Source organism: Asterias rubens, chromosome 2, assembly GCF_902459465.1.
Source record: "Asterias rubens chromosome 2, eAstRub1.3, whole genome shotgun sequence".
Taxonomy (NCBI): Eukaryota; Metazoa; Echinodermata; class Asteroidea; order Forcipulatida; family Asteriidae; genus Asterias; species Asterias rubens.
Window position 1 is genome coordinate 8,823,967 of NC_047063.1, and position 23,452 is coordinate 8,847,418.

At 44.6% G+C, this 23,452-nt stretch overlaps 1 protein-coding gene across 1 annotated transcript; it reads right to left on the reverse strand.

Moving 5' to 3' along the window:
* Window positions 1-3,422: 3,422 nt before the first annotated feature.
* On the reverse strand, window positions 3,423-6,324 carry LOC117302727. Its single transcript, XM_033786734.1, has 3 exons — window positions 6,222-6,324; window positions 5,487-5,797; window positions 3,423-4,258 (listed from the first exon to the last, which is right to left on the reverse strand). The coding sequence occupies exons 1-3, from the start codon at window positions 6,322-6,324 to the stop codon at window positions 4,130-4,132; spliced, it is 543 nt and encodes a 180-aa protein (XP_033642625.1). The 3' UTR covers window positions 3,423-4,129.
* Between the last annotated feature and the right edge of the window lie 17,128 nt (window positions 6,325-23,452).

Sequence of the window (23,452 nt, forward strand, 5' to 3'; positions counted from 1 at the left end):
GGTTTTTTTACAATGTTGTTCTACCAAAATATTTAGAGTTTGTTTCTTTGTGTTTTTTCAGGCAATGTTTGGATGTCAAAGGATTGGCATTATATTGGCGGTTGTTTATACACACACACACACTGGATAAATATAGACTGGATCCCCATGCAAGAATGCCATAGTAAAACAATTACAATAAACAGAGCACCTACTTAAAAGTAAAAACATTGCGCAACAACCCTATCATGTAAATTTGACAACATTTGATTTTTGTCACAAATTAGGCTAAGTGAGATTTTTATTTTCTGACAACCATCTAAAGAATTGTAACTATGGTTCTATGCCACTTCATAAGGTTAATAGTAATTAGCTGGTATGACCCTTTGATAGTAGTAAAGGAAGTGCTGAATAAGAACATCAAAAACATAATTTTGCAAATTGACTATATTATTGCCTTTCGTTTAGCGGCTGTTTCGAACCCACCATTGTGTGTATATAAGGGGTGTCGTGGCCACCAATAAGAGCACAGAACTCAAGCTCTTGTGTTTCGGTTCAGCAGGAGTGTGGATTCGAATCCCGGTCGTGATAGTGTGTCCCTGAGCAATTAGAAACTTGACTATAATTGTTCTGTGAGGGCAGAGATGTTTTTTTGTGATTGGTTTAGCCGAGTAGTGCATATATTGCGCACAGGCTGTATACTCCCCAGGGAGTTGAGATGGTCCAAGGAATGATTTAAGGCCCAGTGACCAGGGGTAAATGTCGGGGTAAATGGCATCCAAGGATAAAGGCAGTGGACACAATTGGTAATTACTCAAAATAATTATAAGCATGAAACCTCACTTGGTAACAAGTAATGGGGAGAGGTTGATAGTATAAAACATAGTGAGAAAAGGCTCCCTCTGTGGTGACGTAGTTTTTGAGAAGTTTTTGTGGAAGTACCTTTCCACAAATTTTAATTCGAGACCTCAGATTTACATTTTGAGGTCTTGAAATCAAGCATCTGAAATGAAAGCACACAACTTCGTTAGCCCAGGTTGGACTCCTTCGTTGCAGGCAACGCGACGGAGTCCAGGGTATAAAGGTCCCGTACCATTGCGAAAAATTTTCAAAAATCTGTTTAAAATATTTCTACCTAACTCGGGAGTCTGAACTTTTACTCACTTGATATTTGTAACCGAAATTCAACCTGAAATGTATACAAATTCTATTTGAGCTGGAAGATTTTATGCCTCCTGGATTTTAAAATGTATGTAGAAGGAGTTGAAGGCGAGTTAACGGCACCTACCCTGTTTTGACGGCGAATAGCGGCAAGATAATACACTGTACTCAAAGCCGTGCGCACTTGGGCTCACACTATCAATTGGTACACGATGATCAACATCGCCAGTGCAGAACTTCAACATATTTTCGGATATATTTTCTTCCATGGATATATTTGTTAGCTGTGAACTCTTTGAGAATATAGCGAGGGACACTATGAATATATGAACGGAATTTCAGCTTCTCAAATCAGGTAAAAAATAAAGAAAATTGTAGTCAAACTTGTGTTCGCATTGTAAAGAACCTTTATACCCAGGACGTCAGTGCAGTGGCACTGACTGACGTCCTACCAGGGCTAACAACTTCGTGTGACAACGGTGTTTTTTCTGTTATTATTATCTCGCAACTTCGATGACCGATTGAGCTCAAATTTTCACATGTTTGTTATTTTAAGCATGTGGACGTGGTTGAGATACAGCAAATGAGAAGATTGGTCTTTGACGCTAACCAATAGTGTCCTGAGTGTCTTTACTATAAGGAGGCCCAAAATGTAAGGCTCACGGTGGAGCCGTATAGTTTTTCAGAAGTAGTAGTACTTCTAGGAGTAGTTGTAATGATAGTTTGACCAGCAGACGACAACAACAAATTACTGTCAAAGACGCTGTACAGGACTTAGGTTAGGGAGTGGATGTGGCACATGTTTGCATACACAACGCGCATATATGATGAATGGGGAAAAACAACAGTGTTGACCGACTGGTGTCAGAAAGAAACAGCTGTAAAACCACTTAATAGCACACTTACCGTTAAATATCCAACACACTTCGTGCCTGGGAGACATCTTCATTGCGCACAATGTTCTTGAACCACCACTCTGCCACAAACAACATCATTTTTGAAGACAAAAATTTGAAAAAATCTTGCATTCGTCTCCCATCCATGTGGGTGCTGAACTTCTGTTTTTATTTTATCAAAATTGTCATCACCAGAGGGCGCTATCGTGCAAGCTCTGAGCGCAGGCAGTGCACGCCCACGCCGGGCCCACGACACACCCCATGCCTGGACGAATGAGCGCGCTAGATAGAGAATACAGTTACATACCATTGGAAACTTGATGGTTGCAACAACTCGGGACATAACTTGGGACATAACTTGATACTTTGTGATCTAAAATAATGCAGTTTTAAATCATCTTGACCCTGGATATATATATATATATATATATATTTTTTTTTTAAAGATATTTTAACACAGAAAAGAATCAATTTTTAGTTGCATTCTAAATGTAAAATAGTGCATTTTAGTGCAAAATTCGCATTTAAGGGATTTTTGTTAATTTTGTTGATACTTTAAGTATTTTTTAGCCAATGGTACTTTGATGTATCAGTTTAAACCACATAAGTTTGATACAAATGGTGCAATGTGGTGTAAGCTGTAGTAATAATCAAACATTTCTTTTGGGAAAGATCAATTGTTGCTTGTCAATAACTTTATTATTTTATAAAAAATTGTTTGTTGAATTAACACTGGCAAATATTTCAACCAGTGAATACCAAAAGAGAACCAAAATGTATACCAATTGGTATTAACAGCTGAAAAGATCATTAAAAACAAACACATATTACCTACGAGCCTTATGAACAATGAGAGATATTGACATTGGTTTGTTTTTAAAAAGTGTAAAATTTTTAATACAAAATAAAACCGAATCACACCATTATTTTTACAAAATTACAGACATAAATCATTACTACTGTGTTTCTTTACTTCCTCACTCCAAATCGTCAAAAGATGAAGAAAAAAATGACAGGTCCATGCAAAAAGCTACGTAGAGCCCCTTTCACACATGAGTTTTCAAAATGTACCTCGTCTGAAAGGAGATAATTGTTTCTACTATCCAAGTTCTCTTGCAAAATATCGTCAAACATTGGTACATTTTACAACCATGCTAAAATTTAGCAAGGGACCCCAGGTAAATTGCTGTCGTGTGGTTAGCTCTTTAGTCAACAATCCAGTTCAATTATCCCTTATAGATGACTGGTTTAAAAGATGACTGATTTTTACCATAAACTAACCAGGCAGTTATTCCGACAACTACAGCATGTACCTAAACATCATGTTAGACAGAAATCTTCACCTACCTTCACAGTTTGTCCATGGATCAAGCATTTTTTTACTTATTAAATTACTTGCATTGTAATTGCAGCATTCTACTTCCATCGTTAATTAGGTGCAAAATCAGCTATTAAATGTTTGACACAACATTTACGAAAGTGAAAATGACAACTAAATTAGCAATCCTGATCTTACCCTTCCCCTCCCCACAGTAACAGTTAAAAACATTTTAGTTCAAAACTTGTGTACGCATTTGAGGTGCCTGAATATTTGTCAAGCAGTTCAACTCGGAATATGTGAAATTTCAAAGAGATTAGAAGAACTGCTCAAGTTAGCGACCACACACCAGTCCGTTGAACAACTTAAAGATGACGGCATATCGCTTCTTAAAAGCACAGCATCCGACATGGTTCAGGAATACTCGTCTTAACTTGGTTTTTCCTCAGGGTGAGCTGTGCAGCTTAAGTTCAAGATAACATACCAGATATTCTAAAATACAAAGCATCTTACGGAATCCCTTATCAAATTTGTCTTAATTAAAAATTAAAAATAAAAGTTAATACTGCATCCCTTCAAATCATCTCAAACCGGTCACAAACAATCATTCCAACGAAGAAATTTATACAAGTTCCAACTTTCTAGTAAAAACCAGCAAAAAATCATAAGAATCTTTGACTATCTTAAAAACAAATTGATTGCGGTTACAAAGAAATCCTGTGGTGTAAATCAAAGTCTTCTAGATAGCTCCGACCCTTATCTGTTTGGGGAACAATTAAATTCCTAGCTCCTTGGGGTTTTTTTTAACTGGCACTTCAGCGGTTTTGACGTTAATGTAGTCGACCACTGTCTGTAAGCCTAGTCTACTGTAGTAGTCTGTCTCGGCAAATGTGCGTTGCATCTCCTGCAAAAAAAACAAAAAACCAATAAGGATAAGTATCATAGATTTCTTTTTTAAGAAATAAATGGGGTAGTGAATCCAATTTAAAAATGAAATTGTGTTAATAATAATAATAATGATAATAATAATATTGAGATCTTACATAGCGCACATAAACAAGGCACTCAAGGCTCAAGTTTTTTACAAACATTCAGAAAGATAGGTTATTGCAGTGATGGATTCTGAGACCCAATTATGTAGCACCTGAGGGTTTACAAGGTGCTACGGCACATACAGCAGCCACAGCCATTAATAACACCGGGGCGAACCCCTTCTCTTTTCAACAAGTGCACTGGGTTCGTTTACATGCGTTACACAACACATTTGACCAACGGCTTTACGTCCCATCAGAAGGACGAAGCAATGGTTTTAACTTGAAAACGTTTTGCTTAAGGACACGTGTCACGGCTGGGGATTCGAGCCCACACTCAGCTGATCAGAAATACCAGAGTTTGATTTCGGTGCTCTTAACTGCTCGGCCACGACACTTCCACAAAAAAACTGTTAAGTCCCTTGCGTTTTATCTGGGGTTTCAAAGTGAATAGTCTTGTGAAGTTTTCTGTTAACACCACGTACAGCTCTCTCTGAATTGTGGTGGTTCTGAAAAGGACCAGTGGTTTGACAACTTAAAGTCTCAATCAGTATGCTTTTAATTGTCTTCAGGAGAAAGCTGGACTCTCGCTGCTCCTTAATGCTGGATCTTAGAGTAATAATATAATAGAGGCTTCTTATGTACTCCTTTTACATAGCACCATGTAACGTTTCACAAGGTGCTGTGGGGCTGTAAGCTGCTACTCAAACCAGGAACACTGAGGTGAACCCCTTCTTTGTTTACGTTAAGTGCACTGGATTATTTTATGTGCGTTACACAACACACAGGACCAATGGCTTTTCGTCCCATTTAAAGGAAGAAGCATCATGGTTAAGTGTCTTGCTCAAGGACACAAGTGTCTTGACTGGGGCTTGCACCAATACTCTGCTGATCAAAGAAACACACCAGAGTTTGACTTCGGTATTGTTATCTGCTCGGCCACTCATGCCATAAAGAGTGGGGGTCATCTTGGCTCAAATCGTCTACGCTCCACAAGATACGTGCCGGCATAATATTCATAAGGTTGGAGGTTCAGGTAAATTAGTCCCCATTCAGTGCATAAATTATCTACTCTAAGCGATCACAACCGAAGATACTTACGAAATACCAATTAGGGCCTGAGGCGATGTCACATGACTCGCACACGCTTCTGCCGACTCCGTCATTGTAGGCCTTGCAGCTACATATCTGGCATTCTTCAATCTGGGTGTGCTCCACCATTCTCTGGGTCAGCACATCCACAAACTTCTTCTGGGCGATCTTGGTGGAGTCGAACACGGCACCGCCGGTCTCAAAGGCCAAGAGGGCACACTGATTGATGGGCTCGTTGATCAGCTTGCGGATTGTCTTGTCACCAAACAGGGTGCCGCTGTTTAGGGCCTTGTTGGTGAATACTGTGTGGTTGTCAATACCTGATGATCAAAGGACCACATAGTAACAATACGTATTAGGGAACAACGTTGTGGAAAGCCTGTTTTCACTATTTCCTCAGCCCCAGCGCCTTGCCTTTACTAAAGGCGCTGGAATTGCTTAACGTATAAAGCACGCTTATTGGTTAAGGCAAGCGATTGGGCCGAGCGAACTGTGACGCAACTTACCCACCACATGAGGGCGCACGACTAGCTGCGGGCTATAAAAGCCGTGAGCGCAACAGTCGGGTCTCTCAGTCAGCCCTCAGTTCCCACGTAGTTAGTTCGTAGTTGGTGTATTCAGCACGCGCAAGGAGGATAATTAGGTAGGCACGGGCGGGGCAGACGGCGTGCTGCACGGTGGGTGAAGTCGGGCGGTGCGCTGGTCACCGGGTGTCAGGAGGCTACTGGAGGCGCGGCTACGGACTGCTGTAGGTAGCGCGACGGGACGGAGCCGGGGAGCGCGCGTCGATGCACCGGCCGCCTCTACAAGGGAGATCCGAGGACTCAGAGCCGTAGAGGGCGGGCATCTAGGGAGGCGCACTATCACGCAATTGAGGCGTACGGCACGACGGACACCCGGAGGCTAAGCCCAGCCAGGCATTACCCCACCGACAGCATTGCCTCTCATTGATGAACAGGAGGCTATTGTGATTGTAGGGATTACACTAATAATTAGGGAGGTTATTCGACAGGGGTCCAGTTAATACAAGAATGATTGCATAATAAATAGGTTGGAACAGTGATATATCTGTCTCTGTATTTTTATATTGTCTGTCCATTGTCTGTCCCAGAAGGCTGAGGCGCGGGTGAGTGCAGCTACGCGTATAGGCGGTATATTTCATCCAAAACGGACCTACCTTTCTCGACCGCTCGATTGGTAAGGGACCAGTTCCGCCACAAATGGTGTCAGAAGTGGGATTATACGTCTAGCTGACACTTGCCCACGTGCTCACTTCTGGGAGGCTTGGAAAGGCAAGGATTATCTCAGGACGCCTCGAATTAATTAAATAGAAATCAAGTTAATAACAAAATAATCAAGACTGACTGAGACTAACAATGACGGACCAGACTGTCCAGGAACTTCAGGAGGAGATTGACAGCCTCCGTGTAGACCTCCAAGGAAGAGAGGATGAACTTAGGTGTTCAATGGAGGAGGGTACACGCCTGGAGGCAAAGATGGAACAATTGACGGACAGACTATCCCGGCTAGAGGACGAATGGAGGCGCACAAGTCGCCAGGAGGCTTCGTTTGATTCTGGTTTGGACACTAGAGTTACCTACACGGCAAAGGTACAGGGAACAGCGCCGGAGGTCACAGGAGGTGATTGGACACCTCCGAGGAGTATTTTGAAGAGGAAAATAAATTGGATGCCACAGGCACAATCCACTGCTATCAAGGGAGACACAACGCCCCCTGTGGAGGCTTTCGAGGAGTCGCCGAAGCACGTTGAACCAATTAGGGAACGAGAGGAGAACGAGGACTTGGACCATGAATTAAGAGGCGAAGTAGCCTCTAAGGAGACACCATGGCCTCTCAAACGGGATCAACGGATAGTCGGACAGGAGCAGCTGCGAGAGAGGCTACAGAGGGGGGCGGGTCGCCCCAGGATTGTCCCGGACCGTTTTAGTGATAAGCAGCCTTGGGTGGACTATAAGGAACATTTTGAATCTTGCAAGCTGGTAAACGGATGGGACGACGAAGAGGCGTCCGTATTTCTAGCGGCGAGCCTTCAGGGACCGGCACTTAAAGTGCTTATACACCACGGAAGTGGAGAAAAGAAGAGACATACGTACAGCGAACTTCTCAAACTTTTGGATGGACGTTTTGGACCGGGTGAGCGGGCTGAGAATTTCCTACTGGAGCTTAGGAACAGGAGGCAGGGGCCGAAGGAGACTATCCAGGAGCTCGGCCAGGCGGTGCGCGAATTGGCAGCTTTTTCGTACCCGGAGTTCACGGAAACCGCAAGGGACCGTCTTGCCAGAGGACACTTCTCCGACGCCATAGCCAGTCAATCCATTAGAGAGGGTGTGTTCCGAGCAAACCCTTCAACTCTTGACGAGGCGATACGGGCGGCATTGGCCACGGAAAACTTTGAGAAGATTGAGGCTCAACGGAGTGGGACTAAGTTTGGCCTCGGTAGATGCAGGATGTTGGACAACACCCCTGAGGAGGCGGCACTTCAAAGTACGGGACAAAAGATGCACCAAACGGAAGGAGAGGCGGGTCAGACACCGAGGAGGCGTGACACCAGGGTGTATCGTTTTCGCCCGGGTCGACCTGCAACCCAAGGGGACCGGTGCTATAACTGTCAGAGGAACGGACACTTTGCACGGGAATGCCCAGAGAAAAATAATACACATGACCGTCCGGGAAACGCCAATCAGCCTGTCCTACGACCCGAGGAGGGGCTGGAACCACATCAGGGTCCCCCAGCTATTTAAACCCAAACATGACAAACCTCCAGCCCGAACTGAAAGAAAGAATACTGGTACCAACGATCTCTCCAAAGAAAGGACTCTACGTACGTGGGAAAGTGCGTTCCCTTGACATTCCACTACTTGTAGACACTGGAACAACTGATACAATTATTTCGACTGAAGTTTACTACCGAATTCCACCCGAGAGGCGGCCCAGGTTGGAAACAGAAAGCATAAAAGTGTTCCAGGCGGACGGGACACCGATAGACACTTTGGGCGTTGCACAAATCGAAGTTCAGGTTGGAAGAACTATCTTCCCAGTGCGGGCAGTTTTTGCTAAGGTTAGCGCACAGGGAATTCTAGGAATGGATTTTCTCATACCTACAGGAGGGGTGTTAGATTTTAAGTCCTTGGAACTTGTGTTGCATGGAGAACACATCAAGTGTACGAGCCGATTGGGAACATCGTTGTGTGCCAGGATAGTGGTGGCTAGGACCACTGTCATACCACCAGGGCATGAGGCAGTCATACCGGGGAGAATGGATAAATCATTTGACTCCTATCATGTCGGAGTAATAGAACCAGTTGAAGGAGGAGGGGTGGTGGCTGACAAGGGCCTTATAATTGCGAGATCACTAGTGAACATGGACGGCGAGACACTGCCGCTGCGTGTGTTGAACCCAGGACGACAGAAGTGTGTCCTTCGATGTGGGGTGACCGCAGGCCGCCTCACGCCAGTTGAGGAAGGAGATGTAGAAGAGTCAACAAAGGGAGCAGCGGAGAGAGGGTCAAATGATGTGCATGTCCCAGGACACCTCCAGGATCTTTGGAAGCGCAGCGTGGAGGGGATAGATGTACGCTACCATTATACAGTTGCAGGGCTGTTGTCAGAATTCTCGGATGTATTTTCTGAGGGAGAAAAGGACTTAGGAAAAACTGACTGGGTGAAACACACCATAGACACCGGCAGTGCTAAACCAGTAAAGGAGAGGCCTCGGCGACAGCCTCCATGTAACCAAAAGGAGATAGACCGACAGGTGGACGACTTGTTACAAAGAGGCGTTATAGAGCCATCGGACAGTCCATGGGCTTCCAACGTAGTTCTTGTTCGGAAGAAGGACGGCACCCAGCGGTTCTGCGTGGATTATAGAGGGCTCAACGAGAGGACATTTAAGGATGCCTACCCCGTACCACGAATTGACGACACACTTGACGCCCTAGCTGGTGCAAGATGGTTTTCAACCCTTGATCTTGCGTCCGGCTATTGGCAAGTCGAACTGGACGACGAGGCCCGTAAAAAGTCTGCTTTTGTAGTTCGCGGAGGGTTGTACAGTTGGAGGGTTATGCCCTTCGGCTTGTGCAATGCCCCTGCCACATTCGAGAGGCTCATGGAGAGGATAGTGTGCGGACTCCAGTGGGAAACATTGCTTGTGTATTTAGATGATGTGATAGTGTACGGGCGAACTATTATGGAGGAGATCAGCCGCTTGAGGGAGGTACTTCAGAGGTTCCGCGAGGCGGGGCTTAAATTAAAGCCGGGGAAATGTCACCTGTTTCGACAGTCCGTCAAGTACCTGGGCCACGTGGTGTCCCCGGATGGGATATCTACCGATCCAGACAAAGTGGAGGCGGTAAGGACCTGGCCAAGCCCAACTGATGTTCGAGGGGTGAGGAGTTTCCTTGGGCTAGCCTCATATTATAGGCGCTTTATAAGAGGCTTTGCTGATGTGGCACGCCCGCTCCATAATCTCACTGAGAAATCACGGGTATTTTACTGGAGCGATGAATGCCAGGAGGCTTTTCTGACTTTGAAGACTCACCTGCAGGAGGCACCAATACTGGCATACCCGGAACCAGAGGGGAAGTTTGTGTTGGATACCGACGCCAGTGGAGTGGGAATAGGAGCAGTTTTATCCCAGGTGCAAAATGGAGAGGAGCGTGTTATAGCCTACGCCAGCCGAGCACTATCCAAGCCCGAGAGGAACTATTGCGTGACGCGCAGAGAACTCCTTGCAATTGTCGTCTATCTAAAACATTTCAGGCAGTACCTGTATGGGCAAAGGATAACGGTGCGAACTGACCATGCGGCGTTGAAGTGGTTGGTCACCTTCAAGGATCCCGAGGGACAGGTAGCCCGATGGATAGAAGTTCTCGGACAGTACAACTATGAGATATTGCATCGCCCTGGAAAGAAACACGGGAATGCCGACGGTCTATCACGCCGACCTTGCAAACAGTGTGGACGCGTGGACGATGAGGGCCAAGAGGCGCCTGTGCAGGTGAATGTGAGAGTTGTGTCAGTTGAGCCAACTGTTACCATGGACGACTTGCGTAAAGGTCAGCTGGAAGATTCATCCATTGCCTGGGTGGTACGTGCAAAGGAGGAGTCTGGTCGGCGACCAGATTGGAAAGAGGTATCCCCCCGTGCATCGGCAGTCAAAGTCTATCTGTCGCAATGGGACCAGTTGGAAATGAGACAGTCAGTGTTATGTCGCCGTTGGGAGTCGAATGATGGACAGGAGGTGAAGTGGCAAGTAGTCCTCCCAATCAACCTACGAGAGGCAAAGATGGGGGAGTTACACGGAGGGAAGAGTGGAGGACACTTCGGGATTAGTCGTACGCTTGCTAAGTTAAAGGCGAGATATTACTGGTCAGGTATGGTGGCGGATGTGAGAACTTGGTGCCGAAAATGCAATGTGTGTGCTAAACGCAAATCGCCAGCTCGGAAGAGGCGGGCGCCCCTGAGACAGTATCGAGTCGGAGCACCGATGGAGAGGGTGGCGTTGGATCTTGTAGGCCCACTGCCCGAAACAGACGGAGGGAACAAATGGGTTCTTGTCATCGCTGATTATTTTACTAAGTGGATGGAGGCGTGCCCCCTCCCCGACAGTACAGCCGAGACGGTGGCTAAGGCGTTTGTGGAGAACTTCGTTTGCCGATATGGGGTTCCAAAGGAGTTACACTCGGACCAGGGTCGCAACTTTGAGGCAGACATTTTTGCAGAGATGTGCAAGATACTGGGCATTCGAAAGACACGGACAGTCGCCTATAACCCGAAGTCTGACGGACTCGTGGAAAGATACAACAAAACACTCATAAACACTGTGTCAATGATGCTGGACCCCAATCGTAACCAGAGGGACTGGGACCAGCAGCTCCCTTTTGCAACGTTTGCTTACAGGTCGGTACCACAAGAATCTACAGGAGAGACCCCAAACATGCTTATGTTGGGCCGAGAAGTAATGCTCCCAGTGGACCTCACTACTGAAGAGCCCCTTCCTGACGAGGCTATGGAACCAAATACGGACTATGGGGAGGAACTGCGCAGGAGAATGCAAAGAGCCCACGAACGAGCCAGAGAACAAACCAGGACTAGCACTAGACGGCAGAAGTTGTCCTACGACCGGAAAGTTGAGGGGATCGGTTACAATGTAGGCGAGTTCATTTGGCTATACAACCCAGCAAAGAAGAAGGGAGTGTGCCCTAAGTTAGTTTCGAGATGGGAAGGGCCGCACCTCATAATAAAGAAGCTTTCTGATGTGAACTACAGGATTCAGAGTAAACCCAGAGGGAAAATGCTTGTAGTCCATTTCGATAGGATGAAACCCTACCAAGGCCCTCACATGGATGCTTGGCATACGGAAACACCGACAAGGGTTACTGAAACTCCGATACAGCTAGATCAAGGGCAGTCACCGGAGCAGCAGAATCACCAGAGAGGCGCTGAGGCGGCGATCCCGGACATAGGTGTGGAAGAGGACGTTCGGATTGAATCGATACCGGACCTAGGCGTTGATGAGGACGTTCGGATCGAACCAATACTTGACATGGGAGGTTTGGACAATGACGTAATTACTGATGAGACAGTACAGGATACAGAAGATATTCCTGTAACTCATGGTCGAAGGAACCCCCTCAGAGAGAGGAAGCTACCTCTCCGTTTTCGTTAGGGAAAAATTATCAGATCCCGTAAACTAACCTCTGCTATAATTTTTAATGTTTATTTTTCAGACCGGGAATGATGAAAGAGCAGGAAAAGAGAGTGTTCAGCTGCCCGGAATGCCCAAATACGTTCCGGCACAGGACCAGCCTCACGAGACATAGACAGGTGGACCATGGCCCAGAGTTGTATGCTTGGTGCAAACGGTGCGACTTCAGAAGTGCAAGGAAAGACAACTTAAGAAGGCACTATCGCCAGCACCACAAGGAACACACACACGAGGTAGATATGGTGCCCCTGGAGACGGAGAGAGAACGGGTACAGAGGCGACGCTTGGACGGGGAGGAGACGAAGGAAACAAGAAGAGTGACGGTGAGCAGGGGTTTGGAGAGTGCGGAAACGTGGGCGGAGGCACGGGATACCATCAAGGAGAAGCAGGCCACCAACAAGCAACAACGGGGCGAGAAGCGTCCGCGGGGAAACACGGAGGAGCAGCAGACACCCAAGTGCAAGGTTGGTAAAGGCGACGGAGGTGCCACTGGAGGTCCTCTTGACCTATCGGTGCCTCGACCGGAGGTAGTTGTTGAGCTGTCTCTATCACCAGCCTCAGTGTCTCTGCTGGACGAGGACGTGCCAGCCCCGGTGCGTGAGCCACTTCGAGGAAAGCCCCGTGGGATGTTTGCGCTGGCCAGAGGTGAGGAGGAGGTGAAAGAGGAGAGCAGTGAAGATGAGGAGGGAGTACTGCCACCGGAGGAGCCAGCCGAGGCAAGGGCCGGGAACGACGAGAAAGAAGCAGAACACAGAGAGGACCTGCAACCAATCCACGAGGTGCCTCTTGCAGAAGTCCTTCGAGGCAGAGTTAGCCGCGTGACTGAGGTGTCGACCACATCGGACTACCAAGAGGGTGTGAAGGTTCGCGAGTATCGGTTGCACAGAGTTTACGATGTACAGTTCAACCAGGACTTCCGTAGGGTGTAGAGACAGTCCATCAGAGGTGTTCGCGTAGGGCTCGTTAAGTCACCAGCTCTTGCCATTCTTTCATAAACGTTTATCTCAGGTTTTTCCATAAAGTTTTCTATAAAGTTTTCTATAAAGTTTTCTATAAAGTTTTCTATAAAGTGTTTATAAAGTTTTGTAGAGAGGCGCATGTATAAAGAGGCGCCGGAGGAGTTGAGGACCCTGTTGAAGTAAGTTTAATAAAGTTATTGTTTTTCAGTAAGTTGCTTTGATTCTTAGGTCTTTATGAACGGGGGCGTTCATGCCAAGAAGGAGGCTTTGTGACGCAACTTACCCACCACATGAGGGCGCACGACTAGCTGCGGGCTATAAAAGCCGTGAGCGCAACAGTCGGGTCTCTCAGTCAGCCCTCAGTTCCCACGTAGTTAGTTCGTAGTTGGTGTATTCAGCACGCGCAAGGAGGATAATTAGGTAGGCACGGGCGGGGCAGACGGCGTGCTGCACGGTGGGTGAAGTCGGGCGGTGCGCTGGTCACCGGGTGTCAGGAGGCTACTGGAGGCGCGGCTACGGACTGCTGTAGGTAGCGCGACGGGACGGAGCCGGGGAGCGCGCGTCGATGCACCGGCCGCCTCTACAAGGGAGATCCGAGGACTCAGAGCCGTAGAGGGCGGGCATCTAGGGAGGCGCACTATCACGCAATTGAGGCGTACGGCACGACGGACACCCGGAGGCTAAGCCCAGCCAGGCATTACCCCACCGACAGCATTGCCTCTCATTGATGAACAGGAGGCTATTGTGATTGTAGGGATTACACTAATAATTAGGGAGGTTATTCGACAGGGGTCCAGTTAATACAAGAATGATTGCATAATAAATAGGTTGGAACAGTGATATATCTGTCTCTGTATTTTTATATTGTCTGTCCATTGTCTGTCCCAGAAGGCTGAGGCGCGGGTGAGTGCAGCTACGCGTATAGGCGGTATATTTCATCCAAAACGGACCTACCTTTCTCGACCGCTCGATTGGTAAGGGACCAGTTCCGCCACAGAACTATAGAATATCCGTGCACAAGAATCTGTGCAAGTTGATAAGCCCATCCCAGCGGTCCTGAATAGACCTGACCGCTGGGGCCGAGCGAATCTACACTATAGGTTAATGCCCTGCTAGTGGCTGGCACCTGGGAAAAGACCTCGCCTTAAGCTCTGTCCATTATAATAACAAAAGTGGCTTCTTATATAGCGAACGTATCAGTCACTCAGTTAAATAACGTTCAAGGCGCTTTAACATACAGTATTTTCCTGCAAGGTACATGTATGTGGGACTACGTTTAATTTGAGACGTACTCCTTCAACGCCCATCCAAAGGACAGACAACGTGGTCAAGTACCTTCTTTAAGGACACACCCTGCTTATCAGAAACCAGAGCTTGAGTCCGACCCTCTTAACCACTAGGCCACGACACAGGCAGCTGATAACAGACCTCGCCTTCGGCTCTGTCCATAGTCATGTTACGCTCCTCTCAGCATTAACGTTAAGTTCTGTATTGGGCAAAGACAAAAGAATGAGTATGGTCTTATCACTTTGCCAAAATATATGAAAGTGGTTTATTTAACACAATAAACACAAAATAATAACAATATAAGTTAACCGATAACAAAGCACCAAAATAGTATAGCCAATACTGATAAACTATTGGAGCAACATAACTTTAAAACTCATGGCCAACTACAATGCTCTATTTACACTAAAGGAGAACCTTAACTTTATAATCTTATGGCCACAACCACTGTAAGAACACACTCCAGTGCCCAGCTAATTATAGATAAGACTCCTGTTGCAATAAACAACACACTCTCCACTATAGGACTTAACCCAAGTTTCTACCTCCACCCACAGTGGTATCTCCCAACTCTTGCATGTGATTTCTGCATGCTAGGCACATGCCTACAAACACACAAGAAAGCCCTTTGTTCTAGCTTACCTAATTTCTGTATACCCAACTACAGTGGCAATCTACCTACATACAAGCATATGGCTTTAGTAGTGTACAGTAGCACAGAGGGTTTGTGGTGGTTGAGATCTGGGGTTGACTACTCAGCCAGGTGGACAAGGGGAAAGGGAAACACACTTTAAGTTATGCCCCTCTGGGCAGTAGCACGGAGGGTGTGTGGTGGTGGAGATCTGGGGTTAACTGCTCAGCTCAGTGGACAAGGGGAAAGGGAAACACCACACAAGTTATGCCCCTCTGTGCAGTAGCATGGAAGGTGTGTGGTGGTTGAGATCTGGGGTTGACTACTCAGCTCAGTGGACAAGGGGAAAGGGAAACACAATATAAGTTATGCCCCTCTGCGCAGTAGCACGGAGGGTGCGTGGTGGTTGAGACCTGGGGTTGACTTCTCAGCTCAGTGGACAAGTGGAATTAGGGAAACACAATATAAGTAATATGCCCCTCTGGGCAGTAGCACGGAGGGTGTGTGGTGGTGGAGATCTGGGGTTAACTGCTCAGCTCAGTGGACAAGGGAAAAGGGAAACACCATATAAGTTATGCCCCTCTGTGCAGTAGCATGGAAGGTGTGTGGTGGTTGAGATCTGGGGTTGACTACTCAGCTCAGTGGACAAGGGGAAAGGGAAACACAATATAAGTTATGCCCCTCTGCGCAGTAGCACGGAGGGTGCGTGGTGGTTGAGACCTGGGGTTGACTTCTCAGCTCAGTGGACAAGTGGAATTAGGGAAACACAATATAAGTAATATGCCCCTCTGTGCAGTAGCATGGGGGGTGCGTGGTGGTGGAAATCTAGGGTCAACTACTCAGCTCAGTGAACAAGGGGAATTAGGGAAACACATCATAAGTAATATGCCCCTCTGTGCAGTAGCATGGAGGGTGTGTGGTGGTGGAGATCTGGGGTTAACTACTCAGCTCAGTAGACAAGGGGAAAGGGAAACACCATATAAGTTATGCCCCTCTGTGCAGTAGCATGGAAGGTGTGTGGTGGTTGAGATCTGGGGTTGACTACTCAGCTCAGTGGACAAGGGGAAAGGGAAACACAATATAAGTTATGCCCCTCTGTGTAGTAGCATGGAGTGTGTGTGGTGGTGGAAATCTGGGGTTGCGACTACTCAGTTCAATGGACAAGGGGAAGGGAACACACTAAGTTATGCCCCTCTGTGCAGTAGCACGGAGAGTATGAGGTGGTGGAGATCTGGGGTCGACTACTCAGTTCAATGGACAAGGGGAAAGGGAAACACACTAAGTTTATGCCCCTCTGCGCAGTAGCACGGAGGGTGTGTGCGTGGTGGAGATCTGGGGTTGACTACTCAGTTCAATGGACAAGGGGAAAGGGAAACACCTTAAGTTATGCCCCTCTGGCAGTAGCACAGAGGGTGTATGGTGGTGGAGACACGAGTATTGTAACTACACAAAATTATCTACTAATTGTTGCTCCCCAATCAAATTATCAATATGTGGTAATGAAAACAGACAAATACAATACAAAAATACAGTAGGGAGGGGGGTGGTGTCCTGAGATGGACTGGCCCTCTGTGGTAGGAGCGCCCCATCAATGCAGTCAACAATTATATATAAACATTGAGAATGGTTGTTTACATGAAACAAAGTATACCTCATAATAGTCAAGTGGAAGTCAATTAGGAGAACAACCAATTAATAATATGCACAGTAGGGATGAACAATTTTGGAAATCACAAAATAATATAATAAATTGGGTTGAACAAGGAAAATTTCACCTGAGCCAGGTTTGATTTTATGGAGGTGCTTAAAGACACTGGACACTATTGGTAGTTGTCAAATACTAGTCTTCTCACTTATCTTATCTTAACATTTAATAAAAATACCAAACTTGTGAAAATTTGAGCTCAATCGGTCGTCGAAGTTGCGAGATATTAATGAAAGAAAAAAACACCCTTGTCGCACCATGATCACACAATGTTTGTGCTTTCAGATGCTTGATTTCGAGACCTCAAATTATAAATCTAAGGTCTCTAAATCAAATTCATGGAAAATTACTTCTTTCTCGAAAACTACGTCACTTCAGAGGGACCTGTTTCTCACTGTGTTTTAAACTATCAACCTCTCCCCATTACTCGTAATCAAGAAAGGTTTATGATAATAACTATTTTGAGTATTTACAAATAGTGTCCACTGCCTTTAAGCAGAAAAGTATTCCTTAAAAAAAGTTTCTGCTAAGCAAAAATTAGCAGGATATTTGACACAAACTGTGCGGGCTCAATAAAATGTTGATTTAAAGATAAGTTCTAAGGAAATCTGGCATGAACAAATCCATGTTTTACTGTCTGCTATTTATAAACTTTTTCACAAGCAAAACAAAAAAATTAAGTTTACTAATTTTCCACTGATATATTTTTAGAAAACACGGCTTCAACCAAGACGTGCATCAAAACTTTGACCGTGATTTCAGCCCAAATGGCCATAACACAGCTTGCATGGCTCCCTAGCTAACACGGTGACCAATTACCATCAGTACCAGCTTATATTGAACACATCTACATTGTACACATTCAACCCTCCTACTGTCTGACAAGCCATATCATCTGTGTGGTTTTGAATGATAGACAATCTAAATGGGCTTGTTGAACGCAGCTTCATAGTACACAGTCAACCCTCCTACTCTCTGACCAGTCATATTATCAGTGTGGTTTTACCAGCTTATTGAATACATCTACATTGTACACATTCAACCCTCCTACTGTCTGACCAGTCATATCATCAGTGTGGTTTTTAATGTCGATAGACAACCTAAACTGGCTTGTTGAACGCATCTTCGTAGTACACAGTCAACCCTCTTACTCTCTGACCAGTCATATCATCAGTGTGGTTTTACCAGCTTATTGAATACATCTACATTGTACACATTCAACCCTCCTACTGTCTGACCAGTCATATCATCAGTGTGGTTTTACCAGCTTATTAAATACATCTACATTGTACACATTCAACCCTCCTACTGTCTGACCAGTCGTATCATCAGTGTGGTTTTGAATGATAGCCAATCTAAACTGGCTTGTTGAACGCATCTTCATAGTACAGTCAACCCTCCTACTCTCTGACCAGTCGTATCATCGGTGTGGTTTTGAATGATAGACAATCTAAACTGGCTTGTTGAACGCAGCTTCATAGTACACAGTCAACCCTCCTACTCCTACTGCCTTTCCAGTTATAGACCTGTCTCTAATTTGAGTTTTATTGGAAAGTTAATTGAGAAGGTTGCTTGTCGTAGACTCACAGTTTACATGAACGAAAACAACTTGTGGGATCCTAATCAGTCTGCATATAGACCATTTCAAAGTACTGAGAGTGCACTTATTAAAGTCAAAAATGATATTTTATCTGCCATGGATAAAGGTCAGGTAGTTTTACTTTTGTCATTAGATTTGTCAGCAGCTTTTGACACAACTGATCGTCATATTTTGATTTCTCGTTTGTCAACCAGGCTAGGTATAGAGGGTGTAGCCCTGAGTTGGTTTACGTCATACTTGGATGATTGGTCTGCATGCGTTGAGATCAAAGGGAAACATTCGGTAGTGGCTACCAACACAGTCGGTCTACCTCAGGGTTCTGTATTTGGACCAATTGGTTATACTATATACACGTTACCTGTCTCAGATATTGCTAGACATCATAAGGTTTCATATCACACTTATGCAGATGATACACAGTTGTATTTTTCATTTGATCCTAAGCAACCAAATAGCCTAGATACAGCATTGCAAACCCTTTCAGCGTGTGTTATGGATATAAGTAGTTGGATGGGAAAGAACAAACTTAAACTTAATGAGCAAAAGACAGAATTTTTGGTAATTGGCTCTAAACACAACTTGCGCAACATGAACAATGTAATTTTTACATTTGGAACCACTCAGATTGCACCATCAACATCAATCAAGAACCTTGGTGTATATTTTGATTGCAATATGTCTATGTCTTACCAAATAAACCACCTTTGCAAGCCTGTTCGATTTCAGTTAAAAAATGTGTCACAGATACGGAAGTATGTATCTGAAGAGTCATCATGTGATTCGCAGCCATGTTCTTTCCCGGTTAGACTATTGTAACGGGTTGCTTACAGAAGTCCCACAGGTGCATATTAAGAGACTTCAAAGTTTGCAGAACTGGGCTGCTCGTGTTATCTTTAGGTTAGATCGCCGTCATGATGCCATGCCTCTTCTAAGATCGCTTCATTGGTTACCAATTAAACAGAGGATTGTATTTAAGATTCTTTTATGCGTTTACAAATTCTTTCACAATCAGGCACCAGTGTATTTTAATGAATGTATTCAGTTGTATCGACCTTTGCGTACAAATCTTCGCTCCAATGCAGATCCATTTCGCCTTACTTTTCCCGTGACTCACAGTAAGGCGGGAGATCGAACATTCACTGTTTCAGCAGCTAAAGAGTGGAATGAACTTCCCTCCTATATTAAATCTGCTGAAACAGTGAATGTGTTTAAGAAGATTCTTAAAACCTACCTCTTTCCTAATTGAATTTGTTTTTTGTTTTTATTGTTGTTTGTTTGTATAATGTTTAATTTATTGCTCTTTGTAAACGCTGTGATATGGTTTTACCATGAATAGCGTACCTAAATGCTTAATAATAATAATAATAATAATAATACTCTCTGACCAGTCATATTATCAGTGTGGTTTTACCAGCTTATTGAATACATCTACATTGTACACATTCAACCCTTCTACTGTCTGACCAGTCATATCATCGGTGGAGTGTTGAATGTCGATAGACAACCTAAACTGGCTTGTTGAACGCATCTTCGTAGTGCACAGTCAACCCTCCTACTCTCTGACCAGTCATATCATCAGTGTGGTTTTACCAGCTTATTGAATACATCTACATTGTACACATTCAACCCTCCTACTGTCTGACCAGTAATATCATCAGTGTGGTTTTGAATGATAGCCAATCTAAACTGGCTTGTTGACACATCTTCATAGTACAGTCAACCCTCCTACTCTCTGACCAGTCGTATCATCGGTGTGGTTTTGAATGATAGACAATCTAAACTGGCTTGTTGAACGCAGCTTCATAGTACACAGTCAACCCTCCTACTCTCTGACCAGTCATATTATCAGTGTGGTTTTACCAGCTTATTGAATACATCTACATTGTGACACATTCAACCCTTCTACTGTCTGACCAGTCATATCATCGGTGGAGTTTTGAATGTCGATAGACAACCTAAACTGGCTTGTTGAACGCATCTTCGTAGTGCACAGTCAACCCTCCTACTCTCTGACCAGTCATATCATCAGTGTGGTTTTACCAGCTTATTGAATACATCTACATTGTACACATTCAACCCTCCTACTTACTGACCAGTAATATCATCAGTGTGGTTTTGAATAATAGCCAATCTAAACTGGCTTGTTGACACATCTTCATAGTACAGTCAACCCTCCTACTCTCTGACCAGTCGTATCATCGGTGTGGTTTTGAATGATAGACAATCTAAACTGGCTTGTTGAATGCAGCTTCATAGTACACAGTCAACCCTCCTACTCTCTGACCAGTCATATCATCAGTGTGGTTTTGAATGATAGCCAATCTAAACTGGCTTGTTGAACGCATCTTCATAGTACAGTCAACCCTCCTACTCTCTGACCAGTCGTATCAGCAGTGTGGTTTTACCAGCTTATTGAATACATCTACATTGTACACATTCAACCCTCCTACTGTCTGACCAGTCATATCATCAGTGTGGTTTTACCAGATTATTGAATACATCTACATTGTACACATTCAACCCTCCTACTGTCTGACCAGTCATATCATCAGTGTGGTTTTACCAGCTTATTGAATACATCTACACATTCAACCCTCCTACTGTCTGACCAGTCATATCATCAGTGTGGTTTTGAATGATAGACAATCTAAACTGGCTTGTTGAACGCAGCTTCATAGTACACAGTCAACCCTCCTACTCTCTGACCAGTCATATTATCAGTGTGGTTTTACCAGCTTATTGAATACATCTACATTGTACACATTCAACCCTTCTACTGTCTGACCAGTCATATCATCAGTGTGGTTTTGAATGATAGACAATCTAAACTGGCTTGTTGAACGCATCTTCATAGTACACAGTCAACCCTCCTACTCTCTGACCAGTCATATCATCAGTGTGGGTTTACCAGCTTATTGAACACATCTACATTGTGCACATTCAACCATCCTACTGTCTGACCAGTCAATCATATCATCGGTGTTGTTTCGAATGATAGCCAATTTAAACTGGCTTGTTGGATGCATTATCTAAAGAGTACACAGTCAACCCTCCTACTGTCTGATCAGTCAATATCCTTAGCAACCTTATGTCAAAGAAAAGAGAAACCAACCCACAACTCTACTCGCATGTGATGGCTCTGCAAAAATTAGTCACACGGGGGACAATTCACTTATTGGGTTTCATACATAGCTGAAAAGAGCATACAACAGGCTGCATGATGTTTGGTTTAAAAATTATGACCTTTTGAAAAATAGACCATGTCACAACCTGAAAATAACCCATACTATGGTGAAATGCAGTGGACACTATTGGTAATTACTCAAAATAATTATCAGCATAAAATCTTACTTGGTAACGAGCAATGGGGAAAAGTTCAGACTACAAAACATTGTGAGAAACGGCTCCCTCTGAAGTTACAGTTTTCGAGAAAGAAGTAATTTTCCACCAATTTGATTTCGAGACCTCAAGTTTAGAATTTGAGGTCTCGAAATCAAGCATCTGAAAGCAGACAACTTCGTGTGGCAAGGGTGTTTCATAGTTTCTTTCATAGTTATCTCGCAACTCCGATGACAAATCAAGCTCAAATTTTCACAGGTTTGTTATTTTATGTATATGTTGAGATCCCAAGTGGGAAGACTGGTCTTTGACAATTACCAATAGTGTCTATATATATTGATGTCTAAGGGATGAATCAGAAAATGTGAAATATATAGTCCCTAAAGAAGCACAAAACCACATAATATTTTGTTCACCCTCCCTCCCATCACTCAACAGCCCTGTACTGGATAGTGGGTTGTGAGACAAGTGACTCATTGTAGAGCCTGTCACATATGGCCTTGGCCAGGAATCAAACCAGAGGCACAGTGGTGAGAGGCTAAGCACTTTAGCCACCTATGGCACCCTACTGGAAACTGGCTGAGCTAATTGTGACAAGAGCTCTTTACACCGAGCAACCTATGGCACCCTAATGATGAATGGTCAACTTTAGGCTTACCTCAGTCTGACATTGTTTCATTTCCACAGACAGCAAGGCGATTGACATGGGTGTGGATGTTACCCTTGAGTGCTGTTCCATTCCTCTTGAAGGCCACAAGGGCGTCTTCTACCACCTCTCCTTACACTGCCTCTCTATCCCCGCTAAGCATCAACTCTTCAAAGTCAACTGGTGCCCCAGCTTGTCTGTGGATAGATTAGATTCATCCAAAAGGAGGTGAAACAATACAGTAATAATGAACTGTTATACCGGTACTTGCCATCTACTCAACATCTATGCTCTGTACTCCCCATCACATGGCCAGCCACAAACAAGGTCGTCAGCGCCTGCTTTACCCCGAGTACATCTTAAGGTATAGTCTCCCTGGATTTTTTGCTCTCCCTGCTTGAGATTCGGAGAATACAACAAGACAGGAGAGAATGGGGAAAGCTTCTGTCCACCTGCTGTGCAGCCGACTGATGTTGACTGGTACTTGATCTTGGGTTCTGCCAGTTACTTTTGAAATTGTGTACCTTCGGTGCCAGGCTTCCAGAAGTGGATGGAGCCAATGAGCCACAGCCAAAGTTATAAAAAGTTAAAACTCTGGAAGGGGTTACCAATTTATCTTGACTGCTCTATTTATAAGCTTTTTATTACTGAATCTAAATGCTCAAATAAAGGTTAAGGTTTTGGGTTAGGCTTGAAAGGTTTCGGCACAAATAAGGGTTGGAAAATCTAGGGTTTGTTTGTAAGTTTAGGGCTAGGGTTTGTGTGCAAGGAATAGATAGGCCTATAAGATTAGGGTCATTGTTGCTTTTTGGTTATTACCTTTAGTTTGGCATATACTCATCTATCTATCTATCTGATGATAATTCTTGTCAAAGCCTTTCCACATTAAGAATAGGCCTCTATAATGCCATAGGGTGCACCACACTATAAGATCCTCAAATATTCAAAAGTAACAAAATATGTGGATGTCTGTCATCTTCTAACTTGAAAACAAACAAAATATCATTGCTGACAAATAAAATGTCTTACTTTTTTACATAGATAATGACTTCAAGTTTTTAGATTGGCAATCCAAAATTTT

Coding starts and splice junctions, on each gene's coding strand:
- LOC117302727 (XM_033786734.1), bottom strand. CDS start 6,324: ATGCCCGCCCTCTACGGCTCTGAGTCCTCGGATCTCCCTTGTAGAGGC. Junction 5,798..6,221: donor CCGTCGCGCTACCTACAGCA/GTCCGTAGCCGC, acceptor TTTGATCATCAG/GTATTGACAACCACACAGTA. Junction 4,259..5,486: donor CAGGCCCTAATTGGTATTTC/GTAAGTATCTTC, acceptor TTTTTTTTGCAG/GAGATGCAACGCACATTTGC.